Source organism: Zalophus californianus, chromosome 16 (assembly GCF_009762305.2).
Source record: "Zalophus californianus isolate mZalCal1 chromosome 16, mZalCal1.pri.v2, whole genome shotgun sequence".
Taxonomy (NCBI): Eukaryota; Metazoa; Chordata; class Mammalia; order Carnivora; family Otariidae; genus Zalophus; species Zalophus californianus.
In genome coordinates this window covers 50,737,367-50,756,125 of record NC_045610.1, presented here as the reverse complement: position 1 = coordinate 50,756,125, position 18,759 = coordinate 50,737,367, and the positions used below count along the sequence as shown (strand labels likewise).

Below are 18,759 nucleotides of genomic sequence, written 5' to 3'. Positions count from 1 at the left end.
TGGGGGGCGGGGGGGAGGGTGTGGCCCGGGTGTCCGAGGCGCGGCCGTGGGTGGGGGGGCCGGGGCCTGGGCGCTGCGGGCCGGGCGCCCGGTGCTCACCCGCCGGAGCCAATTTGCGGTAGGCTCGGGCCCACGCCCTAAAGGGTTAAACCTTTCTCATGTTACCGAGCGGCTTATAAGGAGGGGGAGGCCAAGCCTCCGCCTTATTGGGAGCCTTTTGGGGTTTATTCTCTTCCTTCTAACTTGGTGAGTTGGTTTTATTATTTTACATGTTTAAAAGTTTGATTGTGGGGTGTGGGTTTTTTTTTTTTTTTAATCTGTGTTGGGAGTCTTATTTATTTATCTTTTTGGTGGGGGAGGCGGGAGGAGACCACTTCACGTCTTAACATTTTGGAGAGGTTATTCTGAAAAATATTCTGACAGTTGGGAATGCCCAGGGCCACCGGGATGACGCGCTCTCGCCAGTGTGGGCAGCTGAGAGTTGAATGCCCATGGCCCTGGCAGTTGGGGTCCGGAAAATAACAAGAGGCAGGCTTGGTTTGGAGTGCCCCCCGCCCCGGATTAGGGGCTTCAGGCCATCGGGCGAGTAGGGGGAGCCCGGCTCAGCCCTGCGTGGATTTTCCGCATGAAGTTGCCTGCGCGTCACAAGAGCGAAATGTCAGAGGTACCTTCCCCAGGCTCGCGCGCGCGCGCGCGCGCGCTCGCAAGCTGGCCACTGAGGCAGCGCGAGGGCAAGTGGGAATCCCTGTGCACCCCCCCTTGGCACAGGCACCCGGGGCAGCCAGCGTGACCCCGCAGAGGGAAGGCAGGGATTGCCCTGCAGAGCGCGCGGATCCTACACCTTGACCGTGCGAGCTGTCAGCGCCTGACGGCTGGTCCCGCTCAACTTCCAAGGTTCCTGGTTGGGGCTGCCAACCGCAGGAAAGCGCCCGAGTGGCTGAGCAGTTCCGTAGTGGCGGAGGATGATTTTGCAGAGGAAATGGGTTCTTTCCTTCAGGGTTTTCCCCCCCCCCCTTTTCTTTGCTTTTTTTCTATTCTTAAAATGACCCCCCCCCCACTCTTCCCCAGCAGACAGGTGACAGAAGTTTGTTAGGTGGCACGGAAAATGTCACCCAACACGGCGTGTCTTTAGTCTCAGACAAAGCTCCCCAGAGCCAACTGGGGAAGAGCATTACAACTTGACAACCTGGAAGCTGGTTTTGTTTGCACTGTTAGACACGTCGTGCCATTTCCTTCTTGCCGGAGAGGGTGTCTACCCTGGGAATGAGATTTCTCAGTAATCTTAACTGTTGTGCAAATCATAAGATGAGTGTCTCATCTGCAGAAAAATACCAAGTGCTTATGCTGAAATTTCTAAGCGATGCATCCTCCCATGTCCCAAGCACCATTATGCGGCATTTTGGGGGTCAACAATACATCCTGCCCCAGGGATAAAGAAATACCTTTTCTCATAGTTAAGGGAAGGGTGGCCAAGACAGAGAGTTCCAGTTTGTAAATAAACAATGCAGCCAAGTGGAAAAGCTCCTTCTGTCTTAATGAGTACCACTAACTGTGAGTTTTCCTTCTGTGGTTTCCAAAAATGGACCTTCCTCAGTGGAACTCCTGAGGAGGACACTTAAAGTAGGGGTTCAGGTTTCAACATCATGATCTTGTAAAACAGGGGAATCGGTAGCTGATGACTCAGAGCTGCTGAGGCAGACCTCCAGGTTAGGCTGGGGACATTTTTTAAATAGAGAATTCAAATGAACTTCACCTAAATGCAGACTGGTTTTGACAACTGGGGCTGGAAACAACTTGTCGAAAGCTGTTCTCTCTGGGCTACGCCTTTCAGAAGAACAGAGATCGGTGCGGCGTTTGCCGAGAGGCTTGGCTTACCCCTGCAGTCATCACCATTTCCATCCAAAGGCTGCATTTTGAACTTTGCTCTGAACTGACCCTGGACTGACACTCTGACGGTCTATAATAATCCAATATTTTGCATTCTGGATGCCCCCAAATCCAATCTTTACTCAACAAATGGACTCATGGTGAAATCCCCAGGTAGAGCCGATTTCCGTGCCTTGGGAGAAGCCTCATTTATTTAAGGTTAAGACAGCTGAATACTCACCGGGAATACTACAAACTGCCCCCGTGTATTTGGTCATTGTATTTCCTTTGGGGAAACATGCGGGTGCAGGCGGGTTGGCTGCCAGGAACCCCAGTTGTAGCATTTTACAGTTGGGAGAGCCCCTCAAATCCGCAGTGTCTAATCCCTACTTTACAGATGATGAAATTTAGGGATTAAGTGATTTCCCCAAGATTGTGCAGCCAGTTAATGGTAAACAGATGTTCAACAAATAATGCCCAAGGGCTTCAAACCAACAAACCCATGGGCTTTGCCCCAAAGGGCTCAAGAGTTAAGAAGGATGAAAGTGTAACTCAGAGCAAGTCAGGCTCAAAAGCTGTGCTAAAACCGTAGCTTCTTAGGACAAGGTGAGATCAGAGATGAGCAAAAAACTCCTACTTACCGCTGACAGCACAAAATCAAGGAGCAAAGTGATTTGGCCCCTCAGGATGCCTCACCAGTTAGACCCCCACGTAGTAAAACCAATTTCCCTTTCCGTAAGCTAAAGTCACATCACCAAAAAAAAAAAAAAAAAAAAAAAAAAAAATGAACCAGACGGTTATTTTGTATTCTGGAACTCACAGAAGCTTCTAAGTCACTGAGTGCAAAGTTCAGGCCTTTGTTTCTAGCTTTGTGGAGGTGGACACTTTTCAGCCAGTTGGCCTATGGAATGAATGGACGTATAAAAAGGAGAGGAGACCAGGAAAGGATTTATTCTGCAAGCAGGGACTTCCTCACTTGCGTTTTATAAGGCTAGAGCAGGGCCCTGCTTCAGCAGCACGCCCAGACTCCTATGTTGTCTAGGGAACTTTTATTGAGCACCTACTATGTCTGAACATACTGCCAGGCTGTGGGTCTGGAAAGAGCTGCCGATCACCCTTCTAGGCGCTCGGACATGAAAAACACAAGAGTTTCTCATCCGGTATGTTTCAGAAACCAGGTTATTCTACAATTATTCTAGATTGTGGTCTTATCTTCAAAGCTAAATACAACAGGACATGCAATGTTTTAGGATGATAGAGGCATAATGTTTGGAGGAAGAGTGGGTTTGGGGGTGTCATCTTCCCTTTATGATGTTCCCAGTAATGATAAGAAAGCTCCTGTTGTCCAGAAACCTAACAATGCAGGTGAAAGTTCTGTTAGAATGATCTTGCTTCAGGAGAGTAGCACAGATGTAAAGCAAAGTTTACAAAAACAAAGGCATCGAACACCCAGAGGGAGCTCAGAAAGTCCACAGATGAGAGCAGTCAAGTCTTCCATCTAACCAGCCACTGCAGATCAGGTCTAAGCAGGGTCCAACTACTTTTCACCTCCATTTGCAAGAACCATCTAGCATTTGCACTTTTCTGCTTGCTCCCAGGTTCCCTGGGCCACCAGGTTTGGCCTGAGGAATCAGGAGATTCCAAGTATTCAGACTGCATGCTGAATACAAGAGTATGAACTGCCAAAGCAGAATGGAGCCTTAAAGAGCGTCCAGGCCAACCTCCTTTAACTAATGGAGATCAAGGGAGTTTTTGTCTCTGAAAGGCAGACAAAATCTCTACCTAAGACACCCCCTTCTGGGCCTTTTCCAAATGATGTCCCTTAGATAAGGCAGGACCCCGGGAGGCAGGAGACCTGATTCTGGGCCCTTTAGGTCAAGTGCCCTCTCTTGGGTTTAGTTCTTCCCCCTTTGCAAAATGAGTACGATTTTACAATGAGATGGACAAATGAGCTCCAAATCCCCTTTCCGAGTTAACATTCCATAATTGTAACACCACCAGGCTCCCGGTTGATGGGAACCCCACCTGTGTTGCACGTCCAAACCACAAATCATAAAGGACAAAGAAAGTGAGGTAGGCACCCATCACCAGAAACTCCTGACGATGGATAGGTAACACCCTCTTCATACAAAAACGGCAATCTTGTCCTACATGCAGACCCAACGTAAAGATTCTGTCTGTTGATCCCGTAGTGGTTTTAGGCTAGAGAGAAATTTCAGTCTGTCTGTTTGGGGCCTTGATCAGTTTTATCTCAATATGTCTTTATTCAGGTTGGTCCTGAGCCCTAAGGTCGTCTGGGCACCCTTCTGGGTTAGAACAATCGCGCCAGTAGGTCCTTGGGCTTGGTTACCACTTAGCCTAACTGCCTGTTAGAAACGTGCTGAGCTCTGGAAGGACGTGGCAAATGGTTTTACTATGAATTTCAGGCTTAGGGTTCCTGTCATTACCATCAACAGAGATTTAAGTCCATAGAGACAGAGACCATCCCTCTTGTCTTTCACTGGAGTATCCCTGGTGCCTAGCATAGGGCCTGGCTCCTCATAGGCACTTTGTTGAAAAACTAAATACCAACTGTGTGCAGGGTCTGGAGGCGGGAAGGGAGAAGAAGGTACAAAGAGTTCAAGGCCCCAGGATTTGTTTTCCTTGAGCTTATGATTTAATTGATCAAATAAGATAAACACATATAAGTATATAAACAATACCCCATCACTAAGGGATACCCATCACGCGAAGAGAACCCCCTAGGTTAAGTGGGTCAGAGGAAGCATTATGGAGGAAGGCACCTGCTGTAAGGGGGGCACCTAGTCCCCCGGGGGGTGAGCGGGAAGGGTGTGGCAACAGACAAGGTGGTCAGGGATGGGAGGGCAAGGAGGAATCCATTTGGACCAGGGCCTGAGTCAAGTCTTAGAACTGGAAGCAAGACGGCTACAAAGAGAGGGTGGGGTCCAACAATGAAGGCATTGAAAGCCAGGCTAATCCATGGGTTTTATTTATCCTTCAGAAAGAGGAACACCACTGAAAAAGACTAAGCAGAAAATGTCATAACAGTGCAGCATTTCAAAGAGATTAATCGTACTGGATGCACAGAACCAGTTAGGCTAGTGAAGGAGTCTGGGACTCCACAAGGAAAAGCCCAAACGAACAGCCTGGTAGCGGGGATGAACTAGAAGGGGTGAAGCTAAGGACCTAAGCTTTCCCTATAAGCTGTGGGCTCATACCGCTCTCCCCCACTCTCCCCTCCACCTCTCCCTAGGGATAAACACTCAGTACTAGATAGACCCTATTGCTGGGAAGTACTTTTATTTTATTTTTGGTGTTCTAGATCTTAAGCCCGGCACTGTCTCACTCCTGCCCCAGCTGGCTTCATCTTGGGAGTGCATTTTGAAAGTGTAATGAAAGAGGGGTGTTGTGAAAACTTCATGTGGGGGAGGGCTCCCCACTTCCATCTTAAATCAGCTGCTTTCCATGTTGGGGAGCACTAATGGCAAAACTGTTCTATCGATGCTCAGCCTACATCTTGAGGCATTTAACTGGCCTCCCCCGCTTTGCAAGTGCTCTCAGGAAGGACACATTGACGCACATCAAAATGCAGAGGTCTCTGCTGCAGAGAGCATAAGCTTTTTTAAGCATCTTATGCCCTATTTCATTCAATCAAATATTTAACAGTAAAGGACAGAAAGTGAGTACACTGTCCTTTTAGACACCCGGGCGATGGTGGGAATGGCGCCCTCAATAGGGTGAATGCTACTGAGTCAGGTCAGATTTGCTGCTTTTTTAGGATTTATAGAGTAAACTCAGTATTAGATCCTAATCCCAAAACTTGGCAAGTCGACTGGATAGATGGGGTTGTGTCCTCTTATTTTTCAGTTGCCCTGCATTATCAATAAAACCTGCCTTAGTACTTGAACAGAAGTTATGACCAGGAAAAGGACACCCACACATCCTGAAAATTCACCTGTATGCAACTGTATGACTGTAGAGAATTCTTAAATTCAAGTGTTCTAAGACCATGGACTCATGTATTATTATAGATATTAATTTGGGGTTGGGCTAAAAACACATCACTGTTTCTTTTATTTTTATTTTTTTACTTTTAAAAAATTATTTATATTTTATTATGTTCAATTAGCCAACATATCACTGTTTCAAAGTGCATGTAATTGCAGGGGCTCTGCAAATGAGTGTTAGAACCCAGCGGGGAAGACTCAGGTTCACCCATCCTCCCTCCAGTGTTAAATATAGTGTATCCCCTTACTAGTGGTGTTTCGGGCACAGGTCTATTTTGCTCTGATATTTGTTGCAGTTCAAATGGAAAAGCATATTAAGGTCGGGGTAACTTGCCTGCAAATTTGTAGCGCTTTCTTTGGTCACTGTATTCTAGAGTATTTGTCAATTGCTGATACATCAAGTGGTGATCAACTTTGAGGAATTTACTTGTGCTAAACAAACTCCCAGAAGACAGAGTTCTCACATGTAGGTACATCCACAGGGGACGCCAGATCATAATCAGACTGAGCGAGAAACGAGATCAGTGATCTGAATGGCTAGTAGCATCAGGCAGAGATGCATAGGGTGTCTATAGGATGTCACAAACACTTATCCCATAGAAGGGGCTAGATGGAATGTCAGTGTCGGCCTCTTAGCCTCCCAATTCCTAGGCTTCATTTCTGATCAACATGCCTTGTGATCAGTTCAAGCTTCCTTTACCTAACTTGTCTTCAAGTTCAAGGTCAGCATCAATACTTGGGTCTGGTGGCCATTCTGTGTCCTTTGGGCTGCCCCTACCTATGCCGTTCTGATTCCTTTTGTTTGTTTTTCCCATTTATTGTCACAGCTGGGAAGTCTTACTTCCCAATTCTTCGGGGGTTCCATCTACAATACAAATACAAAAGAATTTGGAAGTAACGCTCCCCAGCTGTGACCATTAAATAAATATGTAACTGTTATCCAAAGACTTTATAGTAACTGCACATTATTTAAATATTCATCACCCTAAGAAATATGGTACTTAGTTTTTGTCTCTTAACATTGGCTAAAGAGTAGCAGAAGCATCAACCCTAGTGCTGGTCTGAATTTTTTTTTTAATTTTTTATTTCAGATTAAGAATGACCCAGAAGACATCACAGCTTTGTTCCAGAGCCAATGTTTATACTCAAGTGCCTGATGGAGGATGGGGCTGGGTGGTAGCTGTGTCTTTTTTCTTCGTTGAAGTCTTTACCTATGGCATCATCAAGTCATTTGGTGTCTTCTTTAATGACTTAATGGACAGTTTTGATGAATCTAATAGCAGGATCTCGTGGGTCATATCAATATGTGTATTTGTCTTAACATTTACAGGTTAGTACCTATTTCTGTTTAAACAACATTTAACCATGTACCCCTTTTCATCGGCTTAACTACATAATGGTGCTCATCCTGTTTGCGATGCATTTCCTTCTATGACCTGTGGGCCCTTTCAAGCCTCAAATAAGTGATATGGTTTTCAGGGGTTTGCGGATGGCAAGAAACGAGAGGTGCCGAAGGAAAAGGCCTTATTTGCCACCCCGATGGCCTTCAGTGTATATACACATGCATTAAACACCTACTGTATGCACACTTTTAGGATATGGTAGATGACTTTGAGGCCCCCAGTAAACCTCCATCCTGTATAGTCATTTTCTAAAGACGCAACAGCAAAAGCACTTGGCATTCTCGGCTCTGGTCTCATAAAAACATGTTTGGCAAACAGGCTCGGCACATAAAATGTGGGTGCATGACAAAGAACGAGGGGGTGTGAAATAGGATAGAGCGTGAAGTGACAAGCCTCATTCAGAAGGGATGAATTCCAAACACCTGCTTCCCTAAAGGATTTCACTGGCTAGCCACCATGCAGAACTCCCACATCCAACAGCTTCAGAGAAAATGGAGTTTGAGTATAACCTGTAACGTGCTCATTCTCACTGGGTCCCCTACGGGCCTCATTCTCACGATGGTCCATCCGTCTGCCAGGGGCCACACGGAGGGCTTCCGAGAAAACACGCTACTGAACTCACCTCAGAAAGCTAACGGGGCTGACCTTACACTTCCCTGACTTTACCCTAATATCCTGCCAATGGAACTTTTACCTCTGAAGTTTTCTTTCTTTAATTCTAGTTAGTTTTCAGCCATAAGATGTCTTAAAAGAGGCAGCTCCCCTGTCCTTTCCTATCGAGTAACAAACTTCTCTTAACTGCTCCTAATAATCTGTCTTGCAAGCTTCACGGAAGAGTTCCTAGTTTGGGTTTAACTGAGTATTAAGATACTCAATTTTTTAATTGTGGAAAGTTGACTTTCTTGGAGAGATAACTGAAGTAAATTGAGCTAAAATTTTACCTTTGGTAATCTAAATAAAAAGAAAATGCCAAAGCTTTGCTTTGAGCTCTTTTATAACCGAAAACTATACGGTCAATAAGAAATTTCCAGTTAATACTATTATACCAGAAAATAAGTCTCCTAAATGCTATTCTTATAGTAGTTAATGCTTTGAGCCAACATACTACCTAAAGCTGATGAGGGTGGTTTCATTATGAGCTATATTCAATATTGGTTTATATTCTACTAACATAAGGGTTATATATGCACCAAACCCAACAAAATTTAATCTTTTCCCCTCCTCTATCCAGCATGTTCTGTGTTGTGCTTTTATCCAATTATCAAAGGTTCCCTCATCTCTGTATATTCAAGTCAGTATCAGGGTCAGCCTAAGTAACATATCGCTGGGAAACGAATTTATCAGACTTAAATGTTCTTCAGGATATGGAGTATAGAAGCGTAATGAATGATAATCCCTCAGCCACTCGGAATTATCTCTCTCACGGCTATCCTTCTTTTGGGGTGTTCAACAGAGAATTCACTATACTTTCATACCATTTTCAGAAAAGTCAAATGAAACTGAGCTAGAAACTGACCCGAAATGGAGCTTTTTAAAAAAAGAATCCAAAGCAGTGACTGTAGAAAAAGGAAACGATTCAAGCCATCATGGGAAAGCCCATTTTTATGACAGAATAACATACATTAAATGCATATCTAACTTTATAAGTGCTTATGGCGAGTTTACGTCACTTTCATCTAAAAATATCCCTGTAAGTTTTATACTGTTATTCTGGCTTTCTCTTTAAGAAGCCTAAAAAATACACTGTCCGGTTGAACAAATATAACCATTGTGTAAAATGCATTATATATCACACATCATCTTTCCATGTTCAAGACTTAAAAGAAGGAATCTTGTTTTTTAAAGGTTTTATTTATTTGAGAGAGAGAGCGCACATGAGAGAGCATGGGGCGGGGGGGAGGGCAGGCAGAGGGAGAAGCAGACTCCCCGCGGAGCAGGGAGCCCCACACGAGGCTCGATCCCAGGACCCTGAGATCATGACCTGAGCCCCGGCATCCCAAGAAAAGGAATCTTAAGAAAGCTAACGCTTATGCCTTTGGAGTTAAAATATCACATTATGGAGGCCCCTGAGTGGCTCAGACAGTGGAGCGTCTGATTCTTGCTTTCAGCTCAGGTGCTGATCTCAGGGTCATGGGATCGAGTCCTGCATCCCGCTCGGTGCTCAGTGCGGGGTCTGCTTGAGATTCTCTCTCTTTCTAAAAAATAAATAAATAGAATAAATAAGTAAAATCTTAACATAAGAAATAAAATCCCACATGATGGTCCTTATCTGCAGCTCCCCTTTCTGCTGTCCTGAGCACCCGTTTTGGACACCGTCTGGTAGTGATGGCAGGGGGCCTGCTTGTCAGCTCGGGAATGGTGATGGCCTCCTTCTCCCTGGAGCTCTACCACATGTACATCTCAATCGGCATCATATGCGGTAAGTGTTGCTCCCAGGCTCGAAAGAAATATCCAATCTGAAGAACAAGGAAGGGGAAGGAGGGGGTGCAGCCCAAACAGTACTTCTCTCTCCCTTTCTCTGTTTTTTTTTTTTCCTTTGAAATTAATAGTGTCCCAGATCAGTGGTTCTGAACCAGGCTGGATGGACTCCAGGGGATATGGGAACCTCCTCTCAGTGCCCCAGAGTTTCTGACGGGCTTTAAAAATATATATATTTACCCATGAGAAAGATAACTTTTTTGCGTGAGTTTGCAGCAAAAAGGCATCATTTTCATAAAGGAAGATTTGAGTTTCTTTAGCGGGTATTTCCACATTGGGAATGCGAGGCTTCCAGGACATAGGGGAGGGTGCAGCAGCAGAACTCTTTTCCCTTTAAAAGGAGTCCACACGTTACTTACAGATGATATACGTGTTTAGTGAAGATTCGCACTTTTCATATACTTCTGCACTTAGCAAAGCTCATTGGTTTCCAAATACAAGTCATCTTTAAAAACTATATTCAATAATAGTCTGTCCATTGTGAATTATAGAAATTGTTTTAATGCAGAAAAATAGGGGGAAAAAAACAGAAAACAGTTTTATACTCCTAGCATCCCCAAAACAACGGTCACATCTTCTCTAGACCTCTAATGAACCTATTTTATTTTATTTTATTTTATTTATTTTATTTTATTTTATTTTGTATTTTATTTTATTTTATTTATTTTATTTTATTTTATTTTATTTATTTTATTTTGTATTTTATTTTATTTTATTTATTTTATTTTATTTTATTTTATTTTATTTTATTTTTTGTTACAGCACCTTTTTTTCCAGAATGAAATTCTTGGCTCCCAGAACTTATAATTTAAAAAAATAAACGCCCCTCCCCTACCAAACAGTTCATAATGGCAGCTTCTATTTCCCCTTTTGCCCAGGAATTATTTCGGAAATGGACTGTTTGGATTTCCAAGAGATTAGATTGTCTGGTTGTTAACTTTTTTGGTATTATTTTCAAATTGTTATGCACTGTGACCAAAGTCCATGTTGGCACCTAATCTTTTGGAAAAGCAAAAATGTCTTTTTGACATGGCACAGAATATAAAAAAACTAAGTCATCCCTAAAAGTACATACATACATACATACATATGTAGCTTAAATTAAATGCTAAAACAAAAATAAACACAAAAATCCCTGATCTTTGAATGCACCCTTCTGGGATCAGTCCGTACGTGGTTCTGACTGCTCTTTCCGGCTTTCTTTCAGGTTTGGGATACTGCTTTAGCTTCCTACCAACTGTCACCATTTTATCTCAGTACTTTGACAAAAAGCGCTCTGTGGTCACGGCACTTGCTTCCACGGGAGAATGCTTCGCGATGTTTGCTTTCGCCCCAGGTAGGTGGACTGCAGTAGTCCACGGGGGCCGATGGGCTGGGGGAGGCCGCTCAGCTGCTCCTGCCAACAGTCAGCCGAGGGCTGACTTTAACTGTATTCACAGGGAAAGATTATTTGTCTTCTCTCCTCCAGTGCATTTGTAGGATCTGTCCTCCCTAATCCCGCTTTAGGATTTCAGACACTGTAACACTAATCTAAGTTGACATAAATAGGAAGATGCAAGACACATATTCAGTGGGAAGCCTTGAAACATCCGTTCCAAACAAAATAAATAAGATAATGATTTGAGATTATTCGTATTATTATTTCCTTCGTTAAACGTGGATTTAAAATATGCTAATGAAGCCAGTTTTATTATCTGTGTGTGGGTAATCTTTTTTTTTTTTAAGATTTTTTATTTATTTGACGGGGAGAGAGAGAGAGAGAGACAGTGAGAGAGGGAACACAAGCAGGGGGAGCGGGGAGGGAGAAGCAGGCTTCCCGCTGAGCAGGAGCCCGATGCGGGGCTCGATCCCAGGACCCTGGGATCATGACCTGAGCTGAAGGCAGACGCTTAACGACTGAGCCACCCAGGCGCCCCTGTGTGTGGGTAATCTTAACGGCAAAAACAAAAAAAATTTTTTTTTTTTGAGAAAGAGAGCACACACGTGCGTGCTCATGCACAAGGGGCAGAGGGAGAGGGAGAATTTCAAGCAGGCTCCAGGCCCAACCAGACACGGGGCTCAATCTCACGACCCTGAGATCGTGACGTGAGCCAAAATCAAGAGTCGGACGCTTAACCCAGGCGTCCTCACAGCAAAATTTTTATCCCTGTTTTTTTTGCTACCTCAACATCAGTAGGTGAATTACACCCTAACAGGTAGTAAACGGTTAACCTTGGAGACCCAGATTCATTTCTTTGCCATTTCTTGAAGAATGTGTCAGTGGATTACACTTTGTTCAAAGGAGATAATGTAGAAGTATTTAGGGGTGACATGTCCTAATGTCTGAAGCTTTTCACATGGTTCAGAAAAATGAATGTGTGTGTGCATGTAAATATATAGGAAGACAGGCAGAGAGAGAGAGAAGAAATGTTAATTATTGAACTTAGGCAAAGGGCAGACAGGTATCATTCTTTCCACTTTGCTGTCCGCTTGAAATTTTTCAAAATAACATGTTGAGGGGAGCATCAGTGCTCTGTGAATGCCCTGAGGGTGGAAACTGTATCTTGGTCAGCTTTGTTCCCTAGCATGGCGCATCTCCCTGGTACCCGGTAGGCGCTCAAGAAGTGTGAAATGGAGAAAGGAAGATTGCATCCACTTTTGCCAGATGAGTGTAAAGCTTTTCCAAATCCCCAAGCCTAGGGGCGCCTGGCTGGCTCAGTGGGTAGAGCCTGCGACTCTTGATCTCTGGGTGGTGAGTTCAAGCCCCACGATGGCCGTGGAGCCTACTTAAAATAAGTAAATAAATAAAAACTAAAAAAAGGGGGGCAAAACAGAACAACCCTAAGCCTAAAATATTTTGCAATTGGAAGTTTGCCACATGAATCAGAGGAATGGGAGGCATAAAAACATGCTATAAAGGTAAATGCCCCCTCCCCGCAACTTCTAGATACCCAGCTTAGCATGTCTTCATAGACATGCTCTCAAAGAATTAGACTATAATAAAATTCTACTGAATATCATTTGACCTTTCTGGGTTGATTACGAAGATTACTTTCAGGGTCTTGCGAGGCCTGCATTATTCAGTTGTCACTGTGGGGCTTTATGCTTCCTCTGGCCGTCGCGTCCAGCAGCCGAGGACCCTGGTCAGCAGCCGAGGACCCAGCTTCCTGGCAGGAAGGAGGAGGACTCGGGTAGTTCAGGACAGTCTGCCGAGCAGAAACCGTAGAACCCTGGCATCACTTAATTCTGGGATAATCACGAGCTTTTGGGGGTCTTCGTTTATCTTTTTACTTAACCCGTCACTACTAAGGATCATGAGTGCAGGGACAGTGATCGAGCTCAGAGGTTGGAAATTCTGTTTTTAAAAGGCCAGACAGTAAATACCATACGTAGGCTTTCAGGGGACTATGAAGATCTGTCAGAACCACTCAGACCTTCGGTAATGGCCAGAAGCCGCCGCTCCGCCCATCAGCCGAATGAGCGTGACTGCATTCCAGGGGAGCTTTATTATCAAAGACAGGCGGTGGATTGGGTTTGGCCTGCAGGCCACTATTTGCCAGACCTGCAAGTAGGTCACCAGCCGATTTCATGTCTTAGGCCTCCACCTGGCAAAACGCACCCTCCAAAGCTCTTTTGGAGACCTCGGGCCACCAAGCGTGGCTTTATAGCTAACCATCACTGCGCCCCTTTTCTCCTTCCCTGGTTCCTAAAAGCATCAACACCTAGGATAGAGGATATAGGGCAGGTGGGCTGCATTCGCACTGCTGAGTACATTTTTACAGCAGTCATGACAAGTCTGAATCCCCATTTCGGCTCGGTATTTCCTCCTGGGTCTTGAGTCTGTTTCTGACCTTCGATTTTATTTCCTCTCCGCTCCCACCTTATTCAAGCAATCACGGCTCTGAAGGACAACATTGGCTGGAGATACAGCCTCCTCTTCGTGGGCCTGCTGCAGCTGAACATCGTTGTCTGCGGGGCGCTGCTAAGACCAATTATTATCAGAGGACCAGGGTCCCCGAAAGCAACCGCCCATGAGAATCGGAAAGAAGTGCAATATATGCTCGAAAATGAGAAAACACGCACCTCAATAGACTCCATCGACTCAGGAGTAGAACTAACTACCTCACCGAAGAATGTGCCTAGTCATGCCAACACAGAACTGGGGCCAAAGGCCGACATGCAGCAAATCCTGGTGAAGACCAGCTCCAAGCCCGGCGATAAGAAAGCCCCTTTATTGGACTTCTCAATCTTGAAAGACAGAAGTTTTATCTGTTACGCATTATTTGGTCTTTTTGCAACACTGGGGTTCTTTGCACCTTCCCTGTACATCATTCCCTTGGGCATCAGTCTAGGCATTGAGCAGGAGCAAGCTGCTTTTCTGTTATCCACGATGGCCATTGCTGAAGTTTTTGGAAGGATTGGAGCAGGTTGTGTCCTCAACAGAGAGCCCATTCGCAAGATCTACATCGAGCTCATCTGCGTCATCTTACTGACGGTGTCTCTCTTTGCCTTCACTTTCGCGACCGAGTTCTGGGGTCTCATGTCATGTAGCATCTTTTTTGGTTTCATGGTTGGAACGGTAGGGGGTACCCACATTCCGTTGCTCGCCGAAGATGATGTCGTGGGAATCGAGAAGATGTCTTCTGCTGCTGGTGTGTATGTCTTCATTCAGAGTATAGCAGGACTGGCCGGACCACCCCTTGCAGGTAATTTAAATACACAAAAAATATGTACCCTTGTCTACTCTTGCCTTATGAATTGTGCTTGATTCTTGTTAGAGTCTTAAAAAAAAGAAAAAAAAAAAAAGACTGCTTTTTATAGTCCCATAGAATTTCAGAGCTGGCAGGATTAGAGATTACCTGAGCCAACTCTCTTGACTTACATATGAGGAAATTGAAGGTCAAAGCAGGGCAGCTAACAATGATATGGTAAATGAGTGACCAGGTCGGGATTAGAACGTGCGTCTGCGGTCCAGGCTACCCTGGGCTTTTTGCTATCATCTTGCCTTGGCTGTGCTAGAGGGGACCCCATCCATGTATCACCCCATTACCCTCTGACTTTGCTACAGCAGCCCCGAGGGACTTTTGTAAGTCACCTGCCCTTCTAAGGAAGGAAGGGTATGAGGGAACTGGGCACAGAGCGCACTCTGCAAGTACTTCATTGATTACTACACAATATTTCTTGTAGGAAGGACTTGGGTGTGCTTCATACCTTGGCCCTGAATAGGTCCTCAAAAGTTATATTACGAGGGAAATCCTACCACCTTTTAAAAGATCCCTGAAGTGAACCCAAGTGAAAATAATAAGGCTCTTCCCTCTGTTCAAAATATTTCCTTTTCAAAGAAGCACGCAGGGGCGCCTGGGGGGCTCAGTTGGTGAAGCGTCTGCCTTCGGCTCAGGTCATGATCCCAGGGTCCTGGGATCGAGTCCTGCATCAGGTTCCCTGCTCAGCGAGGAGTCTGCTTCTCTCTCTCTCTCTCTCTCCCTCTGCCCCTCCCCACTGCTCGTGCTCATTCTCTCTCTCTCAAATAAATAAAATCTTAAAAGAAAAAAGAAAAAAGAAGCATGCCTCTAACTGTCCCAAGTTTTATTCTCCACGAGGACAGATTAGCCCGTGAAGAACATGCTAGCAACACAGTGGCCTCCGCCGTATTTGTCCTGACTTATTTCTTCTCCCCAGTCTGGAAAAGATGCCCACCTTCAACACTCCTGTTTCTTTAGAGAAAGCCAAGAAGGCGAAGCCACGGAGAAGCTTCTGCCCTCGAGGGGAGCCTGGGTGAGCGCGGGGCTGTGCCCATGTTGTGCCCGTGTCGCTAACAACTGCCGTGCTCTCCCCCAGGTCTGCTGGTGGACCAGAGTAAGGTTTACAGCCGCGCCTTCTATTCCTGCGCGGCCGGCATGGCCGTGGCCGCCGTGTGCCTCGCGCTCGTGAGACCGTGTAAACAGGGACTGTGCCAGTGTCACCCTGCGGGCGAAGGACAGGCAGAGAGTCCTCGCGGGAAAGCTTTACAAGACATACCCGAAGACTTTCTCGAAATGGACCTTGGGAAAAATGAGCATAAAGTTCACGTGAAAATGGAGCCAGTATGACAGGCTTCCCAGGAAGGGCCACCACCCCGTCGGCTGAGGGGGGGGCGGGACACAGGGAGGTACTGGGGGCTAGCCACTCTCCCCACTTTTAAAATCTGCATTTTAAAGGGAATGTACACGAGAATACCACCAACATCATTTTTTTTTTTTTTACCTTTTAAGTTTTCCTTTTAGCTTGTTTCTTAAGCCAAAACAAAAACAACCCAGCACTCTTCTGTACGTAAGTCTGGTTGCATTCGGTAGCAACCCAGAGATACAAAGAAGGACCCTGTGGCTCACATTCCAGTTTTAAAATAGTGACGCGAATTGGTAAAGTGGTTTTTAAGAGCTCTCAAATGTGATAAAAGGCTATCTAACAAAAGGAAAGCTAGCCCAGGTCACTGAAGTGAAATTGGCCACTCAAAACAAACAAACAAAACTTAAATCATTTTTAAAATTTCTCGTTTTCAGAAATACGAGCAAATTGCTTGACACCCCTTGGAAAACACTGAGGTCTCCATTCACAAACAGTGGCCTCTCCGTTTTTCAGATATTCCGTGGGAATGAAGTACAGTTTAAGACCAAACATTTGGCGAATAAGCAGAAATTAAAAAAAAAAAATCTATAACTTTGAACTTCATCAATGTGAAGATTACCACTTCTTTTTATGGCCAGTCATTACCAGAAGTATTTCAACACAGAAGATAATGACATTCAAAAATGTGTTTCCTGTTGCTTTTAATTATTCAGAAATATGTGACGGTAGTGTCTTTAATTTAAACCACTATTTATTATTAAGTTATTCTAGGATGATTAATCAAAAGAAATAAAATGAGACCTAAGCATCATTTTTACCTCCTTTTTGCAACCCTCTAAATGCCTCAAAGAATACTTACCTTGTAAAGTCACTCTCATAAGAGGGCCAAGTTCTAATGATTCTTCAATTTGATTAAAGGCCACATGTGCTATTTGAAGGGGAAAAAATAATCGCCTTAGCTTTTTAAAATAATTTGTTTTATCACCTAAGAATACTTGAGGATCTCCTTTGATCGGAATGATATTTCATTGAATTGTTGAAGCATTTCTGATTTTTTTTTAACAGCTAACTGTTGAAGCATTTCTGTATTTCACATGGGGTAGCAGAGACATGTATTTTTACCATCATAAGTTACAAGTTGCGATTTACATCGTATATAAGCCTTGATTGCTCTAAGTTGCCAGAGTTATCAGGTAACTGGTTGCTGTTGGTTTGTTTTTTTTGTTTGTTTGTCTGTCTGTTTTTGGAATTACACTACATGTATAAGTATTTCTCCTTTTCTCATTTTTCTGTAAAGAGGGCAAGTGTGACTACTTACTTATATGTACTGAATCTCACTCTCCAGGTGACGGTCGCTCTCTGCTCCATCTTTTATTCATCTTTACTGTTAATTTATGACAACTCAGGGGGAAAAAATATAACAAGCCTAGTTTGGTTACAGGTACACACAAGCTTGAATATTTCTCTGCACTGAAATGCAAGTGGCATAGCTCATCACCACCTGCTACATTTTGTATAGCATTTTATCAGCCATAGAAATAGGACAATCTGGAAAATTCTGGGGGGTGGGGGAGAAAAACGACAAAGTGTCTGTCGCAAACAGACACACCTAATCAAGGTGGATGTAGCAAATCTCTGTCACGGCTTGAGAAGGACTTTGAGCATGTGGCAGTTTTGCAAACTTCCATAACTTCAGCACTTTACAACATTTTTTACTATGAATGTTCAATACAATTGAATATTTATAACTGATTTCTGAGCAACCGGCTCTAAGTCCATTCTGTTAACTGCATGAAAAAAAAATGTATGCCAACTTAAGTATGTCAATAATCCGGTTTTAAATGTTTGGAAGAAAATCAAAACAGGATTGCTGATTTGTTCTGTATTCGTGACATTCTGGTACTTCTAGATTTGCAATAAATGTATGGCTTTTTTTATGTAGAGACTGATTAGTTTTTTTATAGACTCCTCGGCATTCATTGTTTGATCCAACTCAAGTTATAAAAGCTCAAGGAAGATTCACTTCAAATAAATAAAATTTTTTTCACCTTTCTGCAAAATCTTTGACCTCTACGGGAGACACATAACCATTTCCAAGAAGTGTTTGTTGAACTTAGTTGTTTCTTAATGAAAAAATATGAATGAAATGAGATCGTGGTCACCACACAGTAATAGCTAAGCCTATCAAAAGTAATAAATAGTGGAGACTGTCTATATCCAGTTACAGACTAGTCCTAAGAGCTACTCTGACCTCTAGGTGAACAGCATACTCTCCATGCCAGGGGTCAGCAGACTTGTTCTGGAAAGGTCCAGATGGTAAATATTTAAGGCCTTGTGGGCCATGTGGGTTCTGTCACGACTACTCAGCCCCACGGCTGCAGTGTGAAGGCAGCCCAAGACAATATGTAAAGTCACAAGCATGGCTGCTTCAATAAAAATTTATTGATGGATACTGAAATTTGAATTTCATCACGAAATATTATTTTGATTTTTTTTCAACCACATAAAAGTGTTTAAAAAAAAAAAAACCAAAACCAAAACCCTATTAGCTTGTGGTCCGGAAAGAAAAACAGGCAGTGGGCTGGATTTGGCCTGCGGTCTGCAGTTTCTGACCCCCTGCTCCATGCATCTGCGACCCTGGAAGGCTCAGCGCCACCAGCAACACCTCTCTGAAAAGGAACATTCTGACCCGTAGGAAAGGATCGTTGTGGTCAATGTGGCTTTTAGATCATAGGTGCCAGAGACAGGAAAGATCAAACAGCTGATGGCACGTTAATTACAAGTTTTCATTTCCTGGGATTAAAGAGATTCTGCTCCAACCTTGTTGACTTAATAATGTTTCAGTCTAAATGAAGACTACTTCCCTCCCTAAAAGTAGAATTATTCCAGTGGTAAAAATGAGTTAAGATCATGTGCTCTTT

General features: G+C 44.1%; 2 protein-coding genes across 3 annotated transcripts in view; one reads left to right on the top strand and one right to left on the bottom strand.

Moving 5' to 3' along the window:
• ARSG (arylsulfatase G) overlaps positions 1-18,759 on the bottom strand; it is a 101,252-nt gene that overhangs the window by 79,089 nt on the left and 3,404 nt on the right.
• Positions 78-17,830, top strand: SLC16A6 (solute carrier family 16 member 6). 2 transcript variants are annotated; one of them, XM_027568384.1, is made up of 6 exons: positions 78-246; positions 6,965-7,203; positions 9,552-9,695; positions 10,962-11,090; positions 13,624-14,439; positions 15,572-17,830. In XM_027568384.1, exons 2-6 carry the CDS (start codon positions 6,972-6,974, stop codon positions 15,820-15,822), a joined length of 1,572 nt encoding a protein of 523 aa, XP_027424185.1. In that variant the 5' UTR covers positions 78-246; positions 6,965-6,971; the 3' UTR covers positions 15,823-17,830. The 2 variants fall into 2 exon arrangements, with proteins under 2 accessions (XP_027424185.1, XP_027424187.1); XM_027568386.1 differs by lacking the exon at positions 10,962-11,090.

Coding starts and splice junctions, on each gene's coding strand:
- SLC16A6 (XM_027568384.1), top strand. CDS start 6,972: ATGACCCAGAAGACATCACAGCTTTGTTCCAGAGCCAATGTTTATACT. Junction 9,696..10,961: donor CTCAATCGGCATCATATGCG/GTAAGTGTTGCT, acceptor GCTTTCTTTCAG/GTTTGGGATACTGCTTTAGC. Junction 11,091..13,623: donor GATGTTTGCTTTCGCCCCAG/GTAGGTGGACTG, acceptor ACCTTATTCAAG/CAATCACGGCTCTGAAGGAC.